This window comes from Bufo gargarizans, chromosome 2 (assembly GCF_014858855.1).
Source record: "Bufo gargarizans isolate SCDJY-AF-19 chromosome 2, ASM1485885v1, whole genome shotgun sequence".
Classification (NCBI taxonomy): domain Eukaryota; kingdom Metazoa; phylum Chordata; class Amphibia; order Anura; family Bufonidae; genus Bufo; species Bufo gargarizans.
Genome location: NC_058081.1, coordinates 354,424,561 through 354,445,467, shown reverse-complemented (window position 1 = coordinate 354,445,467; position 20,907 = coordinate 354,424,561). Strand labels below are relative to the sequence as shown.

Below are 20,907 nucleotides of genomic sequence, written 5' to 3'. Positions count from 1 at the left end.
GTTTTGTTTTTTTAACTTTATTAATGGGGCTGAAGGCGGCACCTGGGACAAAAGGTGGGTGTTACTGCTGGGGAGGGCACAAAGAGACCATAACTGCTGTAAGGGAGCACAAGAAGGACATAACCACTGTGATGGAGACACAAGGTGGGCTAACTACGGTTAGGAGGCACAAGATGGGCTAACTACAGTGAGTGGGGCACAATGTGGGCATTACTACTGTGAATGGGCACAATGTGGACATTTTTACTGTGACTGGGGCACAATATGGGCTTGTGAACTGTGAGGGGGCACAATGTGGGGATTATTACTGTGAGGGGGCACAATGTGGGGATAGCTTCTGCAAGGGGGCACAATATGGACGCTACTACAGTGAGTGGGGCACAATTTAGGCATTACTATTGTGAGGGGCGTAAAGTGGGCATTACTACTGTGAAGGAGGCACAAGAAAGACATAACTACTTTGAGGGGGCACAAGGAGGACATAACTACTTTGAGGGGGCACAAGAAGAACATAACTACTGTGAGGGGTCACAAGAAGGACATAGCTACTGTTAAAGGGGAACAATATACCGTAGCCTAATTACACTGAGGGGGCACAAGGTGGACTAACTACAGTGAGTGAAGCACAATGTGGACATTTCTACTGTGAGGGGGGCACAATGTGGACATTTCTACTGTGAGGGGAACAATGAGGCCCTTACTATGTAAAGGAGCACAATGTGTGCAATTAATACTGTGAAGTGGCACAATGTGGGCATAGCTACTGCAAGGAGGGCACAATGTGAGCACTACTACTGTGACTACTGGACATTATTACTGTGAGGGGAACAATGTGGTTATATCTACTCTGAAGGGGCACAATATGGACATAACTACTGTGAGGGAGCAGAATGGGGGCATCACTAATGTGAAGGAGGTACAATGTGGCCATTACTGTTGTGAGGGGCAGAATGTGGATATTACTACTGAGAAGGGGCAGAATGTGGATATTACTACTGTGAGGGGGCAAAATGCGGATATAACTACTGTGAAGGGGAACAAGGTGGAAATAGCTTTTCTTTTTTTTTTCATATCAACCCCTGCAGTGCCCTCAGTATATATTACAGTATACATCTCCACAGTGCCCTAAATATAAATAATAGCCACCATATTGCCTTCAGTAGCTATAATGGCTACCCTGTATTGCCCCCAGTGTCTATAATGCCCCCATAGTGGTCCTAATATATACAGTATAAGGCCCCTCACAATGCCCCCTGTATATAAAATGCACCTCAATAGTGCCCTCCAGTATAAATATTGCCCCCAATAGTGACCTCATCATCTTGAATGCGAACAAAACTTGCTCGGCACAGGAGGTAGCAGGCCCTGACACTTCTAGTATTGTGATGTCAGGATCGGCTCCCTCCAGTGCATAACAAGTGTTTCCTCACATTCAAGTAGATGAGATGAGTAGTTTTTTAAAAATTTTAAAACCCATGAAGGGCCCTTTTATCTGTTTAAGGGCCGTTAGACGGGTGCACTCCTGTATAAACGCCCATTACAAACGGGCCCATTGATTTCAATGGGGTCTCTCTGGCTGTGAAATTGGCCAAAAATAAGACACTAATCAATAAAAATAAAAAAATGTGAATAGCGCCATAGACTTCCAATGATTTTGAAAATGGCTGAGTGACAGCCATTACAAAAACAGCCGTCACACTGCTATTTTTCCTGTTTGTGTGAATGTAGCCTAACCATCTGCATATCATTTCTACAGACACAAGGGCTCAGGTAAGCTCAATGACATAGCAGAAACAACAGAAAGTATAGAGTTAAACTGTTGTTTCTGGGCAGGAGTCTAGACCAATCACAGCCAGCCTTACACACCATGAGTCTTGGCCAATCACAGCCAGCCTCACACACAGCCTGTATGGGGAATTCCCTAGCAGGAGCTGCTAGAATCATTACACCAGAGGAGATAAGCTGAACATACATTCACTCCACTAGGAGCTGTGTTTTATGGAAGCAGAGAGGCCAAAATAGACTTCTAATGATTCTGAAAATGGCTCAGTGACAGCCATTACAAAAACAGCCGTCACACTGCCATTTTTCCTGTTTGTGTGAATGTAGCCTAACAATCTGCATATCATTTCTACAGACACAAGGGCTCAGGTAAGTTCAATGACATAGCAGAAACAACAGAAAGTATAGAGTTAAACTGTTGTTTCTGGGCAGGAGTCTAGACCAATCACAGCCAGCCTCACACACCATGAGTCTTGGCCAATCACAGCCAGCCTCACACACAGCCTGTAGGGGAAATTCCCTAGCAGGAGCTGCTAGAATCGTTACACCAGAGGAGATAAGCTGAACATACATTCACTCCAGTAGGAGCTGTGTTTTATGGAAGCAGAGAGGCCAAAATAGGTATTTAAAACTGTTATATAATGTTCCTACTGTTAATTTAGTGATTAGAACTGTATACTGAACCAGTTATGTATGTTTACTTACAGTTCCACCAATTGCAAACTACAAAGTTCACAATTGCAACCATTAAAATTCCATATTGCAATCCAAATTGCATACAACCATACCAGATCATACTCAACAAATCTGCAAATAGTATGCTAACTGCATACTGCAAATTGCGACCAAATTCAGCAAGTAGAACCATTAGTTAGACCTCAGATATACCCCTCAGAGAGCTCATAAAGTGCTTAAATAACTTAAAGTGAGAGTACAGATACTCAAGAGAGAAATATATCCACCATTTTATGTTGAATGACAAGATTGAACAGTTGTACCACCATCTTATGCATGCCGCTATTTTGTGATATCTTTTCAACACGTATTATGTACATGGACTATCTGCTGCAGAGGCAGCAGTGTTATATATGAAGAAAAGTTGAAGTAAATAAAGAAGTTATTTCAAGCATTTGGTGTGCTCTTTAAACCTACTGTTTCTATAGAACGATGCTAGAGGAATTACAGAGTAAGGGTCCATTCACATGTCCGTAAGTGTTTTGCGGATCCGCAAAAACACGGACACCTGCAATGTGCGATCCGCAATTTGCGGACCGCATATCACAGACACTATAATAGAAAATGCCTCTTCTGGTCCTCAATTGCAGACAAGAATAGGACATGTTCTATTTTTTTCAGGAACGGAAGTGCGGATTCCCAAAAAAACAGATCCCGAAAAAACGGATGCGGATCCCAAAAATGCGGATGCGTTCCAGCCCCATTGAAAGTGAATGGGTCCAAAAATTGCGAAATGAATGTGGACCCAAATTACGAACATGTGAATGGACCCTAATAGACAGTCTGGTTAGACTAAAAGGTCAGAAATATCAAAATTCTTCTAATGCCACAGCGCAAAAGGCACTTCATAGTTCTGCGCCTGCCACACATATCTCCGTTTTAATGACTCTGTGTAACCTACATACAGTATCTCCTTGTCTGAACCCGTGGATGTGTATGACTTGGTTTGACTTGTTACCTGTATTATCAGCATTTTAACCTGACACATGCACTAAAGTCAATGTAAATAAATGGTAAGAACAAACAAACATCTATACTTTGTACAGTCCTGATCAAAAGTTTAAGACCACTTGAAAAAGGGCAAAAAATAATTTTTTACATTGGTTGATCCTAAGAAGGTTCCAAGTTGAGCTTCAACATGCAACAAGAAGAAATGAGAGTGAGACAAAACATTTTTTGAGCATTCAATTAATTGAAAATAACGATTAAACTGAAACAGGCAGTTTTTTAGCTGATCCAAATTTTAGGACCACATGCCTTTAAAAGGCCAAATCTGTGCAAAGATGTGAATTCATTGTCATTTTCTGTCAGGTAGTCACACGTTGTGATGGCAATGGCATAAAAACTCTCTCTTTTTTAACGTGGTCGGGTTGTTGAACTGCACAAGCAGGGTCTATCACAGAACGCCATCACTGCTGAGGTGGGACGCAGAAAGACAGTCATTTGGAATTTCTTAAATGATGAGGGTTATGGAACAGAAAAGTCAAGTGGAAGACCCAAAAAAATGTAATCAGCACTGATCCAATTGGCTGTCCGTCAAGATACTGGACGATCCTTGACCCAAATTAAGGCCCTTACTGGTGCTGACTGCAGCCCCATAACCATCAGATGGCATCTGAGACTGAAGGGCTTCAAAAACAAAAAACGTCTTCAAAGACCTCGTCTCCTTGAACGCCACAGAACTGCTCGTTTGGACTTTGCAAGAGAGCACCAAACATGGGACATTCAAAGGTGGAAGAAAGTTTTATTCTCTGATGAGAAAAAATTTAACCTTGATGGTCCCGATGGTTTCCAACGTTACTGGCATGACAAGCAGATCTCACCTGAGATGTTTTCTACGCGCCACAGTGGAGGGGGCGCCATAATGGTCTGGGGTGCTTTTTCCTTCAGTGGAACAATGAAGCTTCAGGAAGTGCAGGGGCGTCAAACGGCCGTTGGCTATGTCCAGATGTTGCAGAGAGCATTCCTCATGACTGAGGGCCCTCGTCTGTGTGGTAACGACTGGGTTTTTCAAGAGGACAACGGTACAGTACACAGTGTCCGCAGGACAAGGGACTTCTTCCAGGAGAATAACATCACTCTTTTGGCCCATCCTGAGTGTTCTTCTGATCTAAATCCAATTGAGAACCTTTGGGGATGGGTGGCAAGGGAAGTTTACAAAAATGGACAACAGTTTCAGACAGTAGATGGCCTTTGTGTGGCCGTCTTCACCACTTGGAGAAATGTTCCCACTCACCTCATGGAAACGCTTGCATCAAGCATGCTGAAACTAATTTTGGAAGTGATAAACAATAATGGCTGAGATACTCATTACTGAGTTCATGTTTGGAAGTTGGATTTCTGTTTTGGGGGGGGTCTAGTTTTTTTTTTTTTTGAGGTGTGGTCCTAAACTTTTGATCAGCTGAAAAACAGCCTGTTTATTCGTTGTTTTCATTAAATTAAATGCTCAAAAAATGTTTTGTCTCACACCCATTTCTTCTTGGTGCATGTTGAAGCTCTACTTGGAACCTTGTTAAGATCCAGCCATGCTAAATATGATTTTTTGCCATTTTTCAAGTGGTCTTAAACTTTTAATCAGGACTGTATGATAGATTAGATGAAATAAGCACTGTGGTATCATTTAAAGTCAGGGGTGTAGCTATACAGGATGCTGGGAAAGCGACTGCATTGGGGACCCCAACTGAGAAGGAGCCCATCCAGGAGGAGGACTAAAATGCTGAGGAAGGGGGCCCATTCAAAAATTTGCTGTGGGGCCTAGTCATTTCTAGTTACACCACTGTTTAAAGTAAATGGTATGGTATATGGATATTTTTTTTTAAATTGCAACGCTCAAACACTAGTGTGGATGTAGCCTGGCAATATTTTTAGAACACCAGTTACATTACTCTAACTTGGAAACTTGAAACCTTCCCCATTACTGTATCAAGGCCGCACATAATTAGATATACATGCATGCCATTGAGGTGGAGGATGTTTTCTTACCAGTATTATCTGTAATTCCTCATTGGAGCACTTCACATGATAGTTAACCATGTCTTGATAGATATCTTTCCTGTTCTCAAGCTTGTTCATCTTGTCATAAGTGTCAGTATTCAGGACAGACCAGCCAAGGAACTGTGTCAATGACTGCAAGAAGAAAGCAATAAGCAGAATATGAATGAAGTTGTTGTTCGAACAGTAATTATCAGGGGCCTAGCTATAAGGGGTAAAGGAGTAGCGATCACATCTGGGTCATAGTACATGAGAAGGGCTCTTCTGCACTAGTGTTGGGCACGAATATTTGAATCGCAAATTTTTATTGCTAATATCGCCACTATGAGAATTCGCAAATATTTAGAATATAGTGCTATATATTTGTATTCGTGAATATTCTATATTTTGTTTCATCTGAACCCGTGATCCCCCAGCCTGCTTCTTGCTTGTGGACCAATGAGAAGGCTGCAATGTCTTTGTCAGAGCTTAGCAACATCCCTAGCAACCAATAGGAAAGTTGCCTACCCCTTACTATAGAAGAAACTCCCCAGCAGCCATTTTCTGTAGTTTTATTCAGTTCTGAGTGAGACAGCAGTGTCATTGCTGTGCTTTGCTGATTCATTACATTAGATAGTTAAATAGCTTATACCATATATATATATAATACAGATAGTTAGTGGGAGATAGTCAGCGTAGGTTAGATAGTGATATAGTGTAGCTGATAGCAGGGGCGGACATAAGCCGGTGCAGCCGTTGCAGCTGCACAGGGGCCCGGCGTGTGAAGGGGCCCATTCATACTAGTGAGCTCTTCTAGAAGCGCTCACTAGTATCATACTAAAAGCACATCCAGAAGCTCTCACTAGTATGCAAGAGATCGGCGATTACTTACCCCTCCAGCCGACTGTGTACAGCGTGAACTATGACCTGACGCTGTACGCAGTCAGGTCTTGTGACTGTGCAGCGCGGGCTGTTGAAAACCAGCAGGGCAGGCATTCACATCAGGACACGGAGAGCAGCGGAGCAGGAGAGGTAAGTTTTTATTATTTTTAGTCTGATCTGAGGTCTGATGGGGCCCTGGGGGTCTGTCACATCGATATAGGGGCAACTGAGATATGGAGGGCTGAATAAATAAACAACTGATATTGGGGGGCCCTCCTGAGTAACTGATATGGGGGGGTGTCCTGGGTAACTGAAATATGGGGGGCTGAATAAATAAACAACTGATATTGGGGGGATTTCCTCCTGAGAAACGGATATGGGGGTGTGAATGGGCATCTGATGGGGGGGGGGGGGGGGTCCTGAGCAACAGATATGGGGGCCTATCTGAGCAAATGACATATGTGGGGCCTGCCTATTTTATATACTGTAATATGCAAAATAACTGTTTTATATACTGGCAGACATGGGGGGCACTATGGAGAGGGAGGAGCACTATGGGGACCCTATCTTATATACTGGCACACATGGGCGGCACTATGGAGAAGGGAGGAGAGGAGCACTATTGGGGTCATTATACAGGGAAATTATACTGGCACACATTATGGAGGCATTTTATTCTGACACATTGTCAGGCACCATGGGGATAAGGGGAAGCGCACTATTGGGGCACGAAATAGGAGTATTTTATACTGGTGCAAATTATAGGGCACTATGAGGACCTTGTCTCAACTGGGGGCACTAAGAGGTTTTTTGGGCACACAGTAAGGGGCATTGGCACAAATTATGAGGGTACTATGGGGACATTGGCTCTACAGGGTATTTTTTATACTGCCACACAACAGGGCACTTTTATTTTTACTGTAACACATTATAAAGAGAATTATTACTACTGGGGGCATTATGGTAGGCTTTATTACAGTTGGGGGACTATGAGGAACATGAATACTAGTATGAGGACTATGGGAGCATTATTACTTCTGGGACACAGTGGGAATTTATTACTGTAGGGGCACTATTACTAATACTTGCTGTCTGGTAGGTAATTATTTCTATTGGTGGGACTTTGGGGAGCAGTATTACTGTGGGGGGCACCCTGGCACGATATCAGCTTAGCACAATTATTTTTAGGGAACATTATGTTTACACTATTAGTGTCAGGGACACTGTTTCCTGGGCACAATTATTTTTTAGAACACTGTGTGCCAATAATTATTGAAGGGGAACTATCTGTGTGTAACCTGTATAGAGAGCACAGCAGGCACAGTATTGGGGGTGGCAGGATGGGGTGTTAAGAAGGTGGGAGGATGATGGAAAAGTAGGAAACTAAGATGTCTGTCTGTCAAACTCTGCAGAGAGAAGAGATGGCTGAAAGAAATCATCATGGCGGTCTGGTTGAAAGGAGAAGATGAGGACAGAGAACATCTACATCAAAGTCGACGCCACTGGATGTACAAGGTATGTGGGGCTGTATTAGGCTACTTTCACATCTGCGTTAGTGATTCTGGCAGTCTGTTCCAGCAGAGAACGGCCTGCTGGAATTCACTGGAACAGCCGGCCCCATTGACTATACTATGGGGTACGGCAAAGATCCGGCCACAATCTGGCAAAAATGCAGAGAATCAGCGGGACCGCATGCTGCGGTTTGTGTCTGGCCGATTCCTTGCATTTTCAGCCAGATCAGGTGGCCGGAGAGTAGTGTCGCAGGTGTGAAAGTAGCCTTACCCTGTATGTTTCGTATTGCTATAAGTAATGTTAGGACGGAATAGGTTAGGTTGCGAATTTGGCTTGGGGGGGCCCAGGCACATTCTTTGCACAGGGGCCCTCTGCTGTCTGTGTCCGCCCCTGACTGTCCATACAGACATACATACAGACATAGTGCTGTGATGTCACAAGTTCACAATACTAGTGCACCAATCAGTAATATGTAGTCAGACCTGCTAAAATGTGAAGTTGCATGTATTGCGCCAAAATATGCGCATCATTAGTTGTCGATTTGCGCAATCACGAATATATTGAAGCACTCTATCTGCATATAAAGCTATTGTAATGTTCTGCCGTGCTAACCATTTTCTCCAGTCTCAGGAAACTTCTAGCAGCTTGAAAAATGTAGCAAAAGTGACCCACACCTGTATTGCGTGCAGAATACGTGTATATTACATTGCCGATTTTCGCAATCAAGAAAATAATGTTGAATTCTCGATTCACAAATTTATGACGAATATTCGCCCAAATATTTGCGAAATATTGCGAATTCAAATATTGCCCCTGCCGCTCATCACTACTATGCTGCACACTCGGCTATTTTTTAGCACTTCCATAAAAATTAATGGCGAGCACACCGTGCATGCGCGGTGCGCTATACTTCACTTTTGGGGGCTCGTTCTGGAGATAGGTGTGGGTCGCACCTATCTGACTTTGATGGCATATCCTAGTGGTCTGCCATAAAATTCTGAGATTAAATAATCCCTAGTTTTAAGTCTTTTTATGAACTAAATGCTTCAAAAAGAATAACTAACTAAGTCTAGTTTGCCCGTTTCGGTTTTCCAGCTTGAAAAGGGGGCTTAGCATAGTGTAAAAGGGTCATGTCTTAAGAGGTGACAACATGAACCAAGTTTGTCATGTGCATATAGGACCCTCTTGCCGCATCTCATGAGTTTATCTAACTTGCTATCAGCTGCCTAGTTTTGGCTTGAAATAAGTTACACTAATATCCTCAAATCTCTTTCAATAGCAGGTTTAGGCTACATGCACACCCCCGTGGCCGTATTGCGGCCAGCATACAGCGGGCCCGCAATACACAAGCACCGGCGGTGTGCATTCCGTATCATGGATCGCGGACCCATTCAATTGAATGGGTCCGCAATCACGGAAATGCGGAACAGAGGCACGGATCGGAACCCCACGGAAGCACTGTGGAGTACTTCTGTGGTGTTTCTGGCCGTGCATCCGCACAGCAAAAAAGTAGTGCATGCATTACTTTTTTGCAGTGCGGACTGTCGAATGCGGATCGTGGACCCCATTCAAGTGAATGGGTCTGCGATCCGCATGTGGCTGCCCCACGGTCTGCGCCCGTACATTGCGGACCTATGACCTATAGTTTAAATCACGTTTTATTTTAGACATCTAAAATCTTGCAGTTTTCACAATGGCCACTAGGTTTAATATTATGTCAAGAATCCCTGTTCTGTACAGATAACTTTTCAATAGCCATCACATTATTATCATATGCAGAATTACAATGACAGAGAACACCTCTGTGTATAGATAAGACAAGATTCACCATTCAGAATAGGTGATGTCAAAGTTTGTCCACCTCCTGAATTCTACACTGGTCACAGAGCATGTCTTAAAAAAATCTCCCATAGAAGTCAATGAGGTCTCGTCCTGTTCATTGTGTCTATGGCCCGTGTGGTTGCTCCTAAGGCCTCATGCACACGACCGTTGTGTGCATTCGTGTCCGTTCCGTCATTTTTCAGAGTTTAGCGTAGGTTCCAGTCATTTCTATAGAGCTGTGAAAAAAACTGACAGTCCTCCGTTTTTTCTCAATGTCCGTGATCCGTGATTCCAGTCCGTCTAAAAAATATAACCTGTCCTATTCTTGTCAGTAGAAAACGGAGGACGGACCAATTCAAGTCAATGGGTCTGTCAAAAAAAACGGATGCACAACTGGTATGTCATCCGTGTCCGCGTCCATGTCCGTTTTTTTCTACAAGACCTTGGTGCAATAAAATTACACTTTTCATTAACCTTCCTTTTTTTCCCCCTGTCAGACAAAAAAAAAGGAAGACACAAGGAAACACAACTGAAGCAAAATCGGACACGGACCACTGAAGCCAAATCACTGACAGTGAAAAAACATGTGCATGAGGCCTTAAGAACAGGAATTCTCAACATATTTTGTGTGGAAACTGCAGGATCTTAGAATATAAAAAAAATATATATATATAGATAGTGACATGTAAAATAAATAAAAAATACCAAAAAGTCTAAAACAAAATGTTTAACATAAAAATCTTGATTTAAACAATAGGTCATTTTTGATGAGACATTTCCTTTAGTGAGAACCGTGATATTTGAGGATGATACTTGCATCATGGGATGAACATGATGATGTCGCGGCCACTTTCGTGCCCCAATACTTAGAAGTAGATTTTATAGTATACATTACATCACTGGACTAAGTTCTTATGGGATTAGGTAATTTACATCTTGTATACACCATACGTGTGCTGCTATACAGTATCTAGTAATATGCCATGTTCTGTCATTGGTGTCAGAGGGAGGCTTCAATAACACTTCTAGAGCATCAATTCTTAGAACTGCATATTGTGCCACTCCTCTATTATTCCTAGTAATAGTTTATGAATTGCCAAAAGTCTCCAATAATGGTCCACCTAGGTGTCACCAACTGGTTGTGTTCCTGGGCACAGCCCGACTCTGGCGGAACTGATTGGATAGTGTCACCCTTCCTCAACTGCTAACACCCAGTTAGACTTTTATTACAGACTGCTAGGAATTAATTCATAAACTTCTAGAAGGAATAAAAGTGGAATGACACAACATAGATGAAAAGACGCTGCACAATTGTTATTACGTGGGGAAAAGGTTGTGTATTGTACTCACTTCAGTTAATACTTCGTCCATTTCATCAAATGGTTTTCCATCCTTTCTGTTGTAAAAAGTGGCAACCCCAACAATTTCTTCCTTTTTGTTGACAATTGGCAATGAAAGGACATTTTTAATAGTCCACCCAGAATCGTCAAGTGGACCTTTCTATGGACCGATAAGAACGGTGAAATGTTTAGTTTCTAAATGTTTATACGGTGTCACAAACCACAAGGTAGTGTGCATCATTTCACAGGGATCTATCTATCCATCTCATATCTATCTATCTATCTATCTATCTATCTATCTCTCTATCCATCTCATATCTATCTATCTATCTCTTTATCTCTCTCTCTATCTATCTATCTATTATCTCTCTAGCTAGCTATCTATCTATCTATCTATCTATCTATCTATCTATCTCATATCTATCTATCTATCTATCTATCTATCTATCTCATATCTGTCTAATATCTATCTATCTATCTATCTATCCATCTCATATCTCTCTATCTATCTATCTATCTATCTATCTATCTATCTATCCATCTCCTATCTATCTATCTATCTATCTATTTATAGCCTATCTATCTATCTCATATCTATCTATCTATCTATCTATCATCTCTCTATCTATCTATCTCATATCTCTCTATCTATCTCTCTATCTATCCATCTCATATCTATCTATCTATCTATCTATCTATCTATTATCTCTCTATCTATCTATCTATCTATCTATCTATCTATCTATTATCTCTCTATCTATCTATCTATCTATCTATCTATCTATCTCATATCTCTCTAGCTATCTATCTATCTATCTCATATCTATCTATCTATCTATCTCATATCTGTATAATATCTATCTATCTATCTATCCATCTCATATCTCTCTATCTATCCATCTCATATCTATCTATCTATCTATCTATCTATCTATCTCATATCTCTCTCTCTCTCTCTCTATCTATCTATCTATCTATCTCTCTCTCTCATATCTGTCTAATATCTATCTATCTATCTATCTATCTATCTATCTATCTATCTAGTATCTATCTCCTATCTATCTATCTATCTATCTATCTATCTATCTATCTATCTCTCTCTCTCTCTCTCTCTCTCTCTCTGTCTCTCTTTCTCTCTCAAATCTGTCTAAAATCTATCTATCTATCTATCTATCTATCTATCTATCTATCTATCTATCTAGTATCTATCTCCTATCTATCTATCTCTCTCTCTCTTTCTCTCTCAAATCTGTCTAAAATCTATCTATCTATCTATCTATCTATCTATCTATCTATCTATTTATCTATCTATCTATCTATCTATCTATCTATCTACAGTTTTATATGTACTCATGTCTTTAAGTTTTCTTTATTAGTTTTTAGAGTCTTTACCTCTGCACTTAGTTATGCCTGTGTATCTCCCGAGTATATTTACCTGAAACTCAAAATAATCATCAGCAGCTGTGTTCATAATATTGCAAATCTGAAAGAAGCAAAATTCAGTTTTCAGTTTACAGATTTGGAAACTGTAACAATGACATATGACTGTTATTAGACGAGCAGCTCTCTAAGTAATCTGAAATGAAACCGTTTATAGGCTTGTATGTTCTGGACAATCCCCTTTTATAAGAAAGGTCTTCTGACAATTCAAGTATACTGCTGCAGTGCCACCAGGGGATATGATGCATTACACACTTGTCCATTTCATAAAACGAATGTACTGATGCCATGGGTGCTCCAGAGTGGGAAACTCTTTTTTCGAAGCCACCCTTTAATTTGGCAGATGATACTCTATGCTATTCATTTGTAATACAACAAAATGCATGTATACAACCTGTAGATCTGTCAGATACTCATAGGAAGAAAGCTGTCAATCAAACTCAGCAACTTTCCCTCTACCCTATGCTGCCCTCTGATGGAGAAGCTTAGAGGCCAGGGCAGTTTTAATTCTTAGTGGCATCTGTTGCTTGTGTAGTGTCTTCTTTAGTGCTTTAAAAATGTATTAAATTATTAGATTTTTTGTATTCTGTTCAGCTGGTAGATGTATTAAATTAGTTTTCAAACTAACAGCATTTATCCTCTATCCTTGGGAAAGATGATATGTGTATGATCACAAGTAGAGATGGCCAGTTCGCAGTGTTCGCCAGCGAACACATGCGATCTGCCATCTTAACTCACAAGTCCGGCGAGCCAGTCTGAAACAAATGCGGTCTCTGGGAGCAGGCAGTTCTGACAACAGCCTCTGGGGGCCGTTCTCGGAACAGCCTGCTCCCGGAGACCGCATTTCATTTCAGACCGGCTCGCGCACAGGCACAGGTAAGGACCTACCTGTGCCTCGCCTCGCTGGCGAACATTGTGATCTGGCCATCACTGATGACAGGGAGCCTCACACAAATCATGCGAACTGGGGTCCCCGAGTCCATTGTGTGAATGGTGCTGTGGCTCCTTTCTATGGGATTGCTAGAGATAACTGAGCACTGTACCTAGCAGTGAATGGAGCAGGGGGCACACATGTGTACTACCACTCTCAGGGGCGTCGCTAGTCCAAAACATCCGGAAATAGGGCCCTGGATGTTTTGCCCTGAGAATCCAACAAAATAAATATAATCCACGTCACTCACCCGACTTGTATATAGATCAATATATTGAACATGATGCAGGGAGTAGTACTCAACGGATGCAGCAGTCCGACAGCTGTTTCGCGTCATATGACGCTTTCTCAAGGCCTGTCCTGCTGGACTGGACTTCGATGGTGTCAGTGTGTGGTGCTGACCACTCTACTTTTTCGTATGGTGGAATGTTTTGCCCTGGGCCCCAAACATTGCGACTGCGGCAGCAGTACAGCACATTTGTCCTCAAGACGGAAATATAGTTAAATACTGCATGTGGTGTGTCATGGGACCCAAAAGCATCTTTCCCCCCTGTTCACATTAATAGGCCACAGGTCACTAGGCCTGAAGCCTATTAGAGGATGTATCGATGGCGCAATGACCTGATTGAGCCACCTGAGCCGGGACATATGCTGCAGCAGGGCACAATCTGTGTACCATCACAGATGACGGCATTGTGGACGAGAATGAGGTATTTTATTTTTTTGTCACTATGTCTGCATGGCTATTGGAGCCAGGGCCGTCTTTAATATTGATTGGACCCTGGACAAAAATTTACTTGGGCCCCCTGGATCCCGCCTTCCCACACCTTAGCAGGCAATCACACACAAAAAATCCACACATCTGGTAGAGTACAGTGAATGACTGTAAATACTTCCAGTTCTGAAGACTCCAGCGGCTCAGGATCAGTGCTCTGGGCCCAGGCTGGAAGTGGGCACCGCTCTGCAGGAAGGAGACCAGGGCTCAGCTCACCCTAGTGTTACAGTGCACCCCAGCACCCCACAGTATGCAGTATAGCACCCTATAGTATACAGCACCACACAGTATGCAGTATAGCACCCCACACTGTACAGTACCCCACAGTATATAGTAGAGCAGTATAGCAGCCCACAGTATACAGCACCCCACAGTATACAACACCTCACAGTATACAACACCTCACTGTATACAGCACCCCAAACTATACACACTATACACGATACAGCCCCCCACACTATACAGTACAGCAGTATAGCACTCCACACTATACCGCACCCACAGTATACAGACCCCCACAGTATACAGTACAGCAGTATAGCACTCCACAATATACATCCCCCACACTATACAGGCCCCCCACACTATACAGGCCCCCCCACACTATACAGGCCCCCCCAGTATACAGCCCCCCCAGTATACAGGCCCCCACACAGTATACAGCCCCCCACAGTATACAGCCCCCCCACACAGTATACAGCCCCCCACACAGTATACAGCCCACCACACAGTATACAGCCCACCACAGTATACAGGCCCCCACACAGTATACAGCCCAACACACAGTATACAGGCCCCCACACAGTATACAGACCCCCACATAGTATACAGCCCCACCACACAGTATACAGCCCACCACACAGTATAAGGCCCCCACACAGTATACAGCCCCCCACACAGTATACAGCCCACCACACAGTATACAGCCCACCACACAGTATAAGGCCCCCCCCACAGTATACAGCCCACCGCACAGTATACAGCCCCCCACACAGTATACAGCCCCTCACACAGTATACAGCCCCCCCACACAGTATACAGCCCCCCCACATAGTATACAGCCCACCACACAGTATACAGGCCCCCACACAGTATACAGGCCCCCACACAGTATACAGGCCACCACACAGTATACAGCCCCCATAGTATACAGACCCCCACAGTATACAGCCCACCACACAGTATACAGCCCCCACAGCAGTATACAGGCCCCCCACAGTATACAGCCCACCACACAGTATACAGCCCACCACACAGTATACAGTCCCACACAATATACAGCCCCCCACAGTATACAGGCCCCCACACAATATACAGCACCCCACTATACAGTAGTTTACAGTATATTAACATAACAGCCCCTGTCACCTTTTTCTGATGTAATCTTCACACAAAAAAGCTCCACAGTTAACTTCTCCTGCAACACTCCTGATAAGACCTGTGATGACCTCATAGCCATGTGACCAGTAATTGCTAGGTTACTGGTCACATGGTAATGATGTTATTAAGGTCCTAGATCACAACGTTAAAGTACACAGACAGCTTGACACCTGGGGCAGTAGCTAGCAGGGCTCAAGAGGCAGCTGCCTTGGGCCCCCCAGGAGCAACTGGGCCCGGGGCAGCTGCCCCTTTTTCCCCTTGGTAAAGACGGCCCTGATGGAGCGTTATAGGGATCAGGCTGCATAACTACTAGGGTGCTATAGGGGATAGGGTCTCCATGACTAATGGGGCCCTATAAGGTTCAGACTGCATAACTACTGTGGTCCTATTGGGATCAGGGGCTGCATAACTATGGGGGTGTTATAGGGGTCAGGCAATACATAACTACTGGGGTGCTATAGGCGTCAGGGGCTACATAACTACTAGGGCACTATAGAGGTCAGGGGCTGCATAACTACTTGGGCACTATAGAGGTCAGGGGCTACAGAACTACTTGGGCACTATAGAGGTCAGGGGCTGCATAACTACTTGGGCACTATAGAGGTCAGGGGCTACATAACTACTTGGGCACTATAGAGGTCAGGGGCTACATAACTACTTGGGCACTATAGTGGCTGTATAATTACTGGAGTGCTATAGGAGTCAGGGGCTCTATAATTATTGGGGCACTATGGTAGTCAGGGTCTGCATAACTACTGGGGCACTAAAGGGGGCATTATAGGGGCAACTAGTGGAGGGCACTACATGGGGCCTTATTACTACTGGGGGCACTGTAGATGGGTCTTTACTGTGCATGCTATGAAGGGGCCTTATTACCACTGAGCGCTGTATAGGGGGCCTCATTTCTACCGTGGGAACTATAGAGACACCTTATTACTAATGGGTGCACTATAGTGGGCAATACTATTGGACACACTATGGTGGGCACTACTACTAAGGGCCAACTCTTTGGGAACAGTATCAATTTTTTGGGGCAGTGTAGAGGGAACTGATTACTAATGAAGGAACTCTGGGAGAAAATTATTACTATTGGTGGGACTTTTGTATGGAGCTATATTTATGGTACTGTTATTTTTATAAGATGTCTGTTTGGCAAAATCTACAGAGACGAGAAGCAGCTAGAAAAAGGTGTCATGAGCGGAATAGAGAATGTTGGGAAAGAGAACATCTACATCAGAGGAGACATCACCTGTGAGGCACTGGATGTAAAAGGTATGTGGTGCTGGATAGTCCTGTATGTTTAGTAGCATTGAATGTAGTATTCATCTAGCAAGTACAATATGTCCTTAGTGGGAGGACAGGTGGTGCTTGTGATTAGTAGGGGCCCCGGTGGTTGCCCCCCCCCCCCCCCTGCAGTCATGTATTTATCACCTTTTTCTATTCTATGTATAGAGGATAAATGTTGTCCATGGCCAAACCCCTTTACTAATGTATATTTAATGTATATTATACTTACAAGACCATTTTCTGCAACGTATGTAGGAAGTTTACTAGCCAAGGCCCAATGATCTGCAGGTGGGTTCCTGTTAAAAACATAATATTAAACCTTAGTGTTGTTGTGGAGAGTAGGACTTGGCATTATCAGCATATTTCACGTGATGAGAGTCATTGTACTAGATATGTATGAGATGAAGATAATTATACCTCAGGTTACAATCTAATAATTTGAACGCGATTTCCTAAGGGCAGATGGTAGAACTGGATCTCCTCCGTGGGCAAAATAGCTTTTGTTTTTCTCAACTTAGTTGTCCAAAAGGTAATTTAGTGCTCCTGCCTAAAATTGCTACAGATAGAAAGATTCTACAGGTGGGGGTATGGCAGCAGTTTGCAGGTGGTGGAGTGCCCACCTTGCTCACCAAGGTCAGCACTTCTCTCAAATGTTTTGGCATCCCCAGGACATCAATACAGTTGAACCCTCAGACAGAGTAGGGAGTCATAGCCTCCCTGCCCTAACATTCTTTGTCTTGTATGCCGCAGGCCCTCAGGCCTTTGTCCTATAGGACACTGGGCCACACATAGGAAGTTTAGCATCTTTCTACAGGTGGCACAGTAACGCCGACACATAGGGCTGTCTGACTGATGTGTTCATTTTCCCTGCTATATATTTTCTGAGCTGTGCGACCGTGGTTGTGCAACAAATTCTCACTGGGTCTGTTCTGACTCTGTCTGCTTGTTCAGTATTGCAGCTTATATCTGTATCCCTGCTCTCTTCGGATTGTGTTTGGATATGTTCAGATTCAGTCTGTGTCTGAATTCTGACCTTGTTCCGTCTGCCATTTCCCTGTGTCTGCTCCATAGCTTAGTATGTACTCTGCCTGACCTTGTCTGGCTCAGCCTGTGTTTGCCTTGAAGTCATGTATTCTGCCAGAGTGTTCTCCACCTAGTTCTGTTCTGTCTGTGTGCTTTGCCTATGTCTCTGGTGCTTTGCACTGTAGTCTCTAACACCTATGTGTCAACTTCCAACTACACTGGGGCTATTCCAAGAGGTAACGGCCTGGAGGCCTGCCTGCAGCGAAGTCCAGATCCCTGTGTACGGGTTAAAAGGTGAAAACCAGGGGACTGCCAGGACAACACCCTCTGTAATGGGCCGAATGCACATGGCCGTGTTTCACGGCCGTGAGCGGTCCGTGGAACCATGGGCTGGATTCCTGCTGAGAGCAGGAGCGCACAGCGTCATTGGTTGCTATGAAACCGTGCGCTCCCTGCTGCCGCCGCAATACAGTAGTACACTGGTATGATCTATACCAGTGTATTACTGTACTGTGGCGGCAGCAGGGAGCGCACGGCGTCATAGCAACCAATGATGCTGTGCGCTCATGCTGTCAGGAGGAATCCCGGCCGGGTTTCCACGGTCCGCTCTCGGCCGCGGAACACGTCCGTGTGCATGAGGCCTTAGCCAAACTTGAAACTGGTTAGTTAACACAGTAGTTCCACAACCATTGCTCGTAAGAGTTTGCACAGGCCCTGTCCTTAAGAATGGGGTATTGGAAGTATCAAGCCCTGCTTCTATCATGGTGTGGTATTACCTGGGTTGGGAGCTCACTCAGATGAATGATGTGTTTTTTTGCCCATCCCCCACAATGAGCCCCTAACTATGACTCTATTTCTGATCTTTGCTTTTTGTTTTAATATAAAGTAATTTATTCTTCATCCATTTCTTTATGGCCAAATTGTCATCTATGTCAATTCTTATGTACTGAGTAGCTAACTAATTGAAACTCCTGTTTGTGTTTGAATGTGCATAGCTGTAGTGTTTATGAGATCAACAGGAACTACATGTAGGTTGAGAAGTAAGAAAAAGCACATATAAGTCCCTACATACACAGGGGTAAGCAATCTTCCTAAAATGGGTCCTGATGCTTTTGATTATATATCTCTATCAAGTTCTGCTTCTGTCATTCAAAAGATATGATGTTTGTGTGCGGCTTTGCAACAAAAGGAAAGTGATGCTTTAGGCTTTTGTTCAATGGAGCAACCATAAAATGAGAGACAGAGTATTGGCAAAGTGACTTCCTTCTTGAATACCATTCCCTGTTAAATTATACAGTAGGGTTGAGTAGTAATATTTTAGATTATAATATTAATACTTAATGCATGGAGTTGTCAAGTGAAACATATTGATGTGCTGTAAAACTAGTCATTGTAAAATTAAGTAATGCTTATCTCATTAAAACTTACGGAATAACTTTAATTTCTTCTTTTCCATGCAATATGTAGTCGATCACTTTATAAAATGATATTTCCTGGGAAACAGAAAGCAAATGATTTTAATTTTGTTGAAGAATGAGAACCACTTTTAATCATAATCTTCCAAATAGCATTTAACCAGAAATAGCTATTGTAGAGGGCTCTACACGCCAGAATCCTGGCTTCAAAAAGTCACAAAATAGGGATTGTATCTTTTTGGCCTTTATTTGCACACTTTTTTGTGACTTTTTGCATTTTTCACCGCTCATCTAGTTTTGCAAAGTGGGTAGGAAAGTGACTGTGTTACACAAGCCAAGCTAACTTAAAAGGGGTTGTTCAGCCAGTACATACTGATGACCTATGCGCATGATAAGTCGTCAGTATCTGATCGGCAGGGGGTCCAACTCCCTGGATCCCCGCCGATTAGTTGCTTGAAAAGGAGGCAGCAAGCATTAAACAGGTATTTTTTTCAAAAAGGGAACAAAAAGGTTTTTTTAAAAAGGGAAAATCACTTTTTGAAATCAAACCAGACTGGCAATCAGCTGATCATGGAAAGTTGAAATACCTTGTGATAAACTTTTGTGGTTTTCCCAGAAAAGACAACCCCTTTCATGTATTTGTAGGATGTCAATTGAATTAGTGGGCTAAACACAACCGATGTAACAGGCACCAAAGTATTTAAGAGTAGGTAGTGGGGTGAACTGTTTGAGGATCCATGGGCTTCATAGCTTTCACATTTGCGGCACAGTTGAAATATGCCGGGGTTCGGCCAGAAAAAAAAGCAAAAAAACGCTGCACGCATTGGTATTTATCAGGCTGATTCAATGCCAGAACAGCCTGCTAGAAGGCTGTACTGCAAATCTGAAAGAAGCCTAATAGAACTTATTGGCACCATCTAATCTCCAGGAAATGTCAGAGGGCGGATAACCATGAAGGCACTCTGTATTGTGGGGGTAATCACAAGTTCACCCACTATTTCACTTAATATTACATCTTATAAATGTCTTTATCGAAAAAGTTGTCTTCATTAATCTGCTCCTACTACTACTATTAATACTCTACTTCTACACACTACAGTATATTGTTACTTTGACACTGACTAAACGATAATGGTTTTCATATTCTGTATATATGGGGCTTACAACTACAGAAGATCAGGGCAACACTGAAAGTTAGGGCGAAAGCATTTACAATAGGAAGGTACAAAATGTAAATCTGATGCCATACTCTCCCATCCGGTGTTTTTGGTCCTGAATAAGGGGGCACTTCACCCATAAGCACTGGCCATTGATCAAAAAATTCCTGCAGAAAGAGCATAGTATTAGCAAGGTTGTTATGGGTGACACACATATATTGGCAAATACTAAAATGATTATTATACATGATGTCTGACAAATATTATCCCAAAAATTCACATACTGAAGTTTTTCGTGTTAATATGCAGTAAAAGACTGTATCCAGACATAAATAAGAATGTATTGGCTGCATACCTCTGTACCTTATTGATTTATACAGAATAGATATTACTATTCTTGTGAAATTCTAATAGATATTACTATTCTATTGTATTTAGATTATATATATTTAATAAA

The 20,907-nt window shown here is 42.9% G+C and overlaps 1 protein-coding gene across 2 annotated transcripts in view; it reads right to left on the bottom strand.

The window, feature by feature from the left end:
* PDE6A (phosphodiesterase 6A) overlaps positions 1 to 20,907 on the bottom strand; it is a 147,180-nt gene that overhangs the window by 36,621 nt on the left and 89,652 nt on the right. For both annotated transcript variants that reach the window (XM_044277463.1, XM_044277464.1), the window contains exons 5-10: positions 20,543 to 20,617; positions 19,307 to 19,371; positions 17,085 to 17,151; positions 12,478 to 12,525; positions 11,053 to 11,202; positions 5,500 to 5,643 (exon numbers count right to left, since the gene is read on the bottom strand). In XM_044277463.1, coding sequence (XP_044133398.1) covers positions 5,500 to 5,643; positions 11,053 to 11,202; positions 12,478 to 12,525; positions 17,085 to 17,151; positions 19,307 to 19,371; positions 20,543 to 20,617 — 549 coding nt within the window. The remainder of the gene's footprint in view (positions 1 to 5,499; positions 5,644 to 11,052; positions 11,203 to 12,477; positions 12,526 to 17,084; positions 17,152 to 19,306; positions 19,372 to 20,542; positions 20,618 to 20,907) is intronic.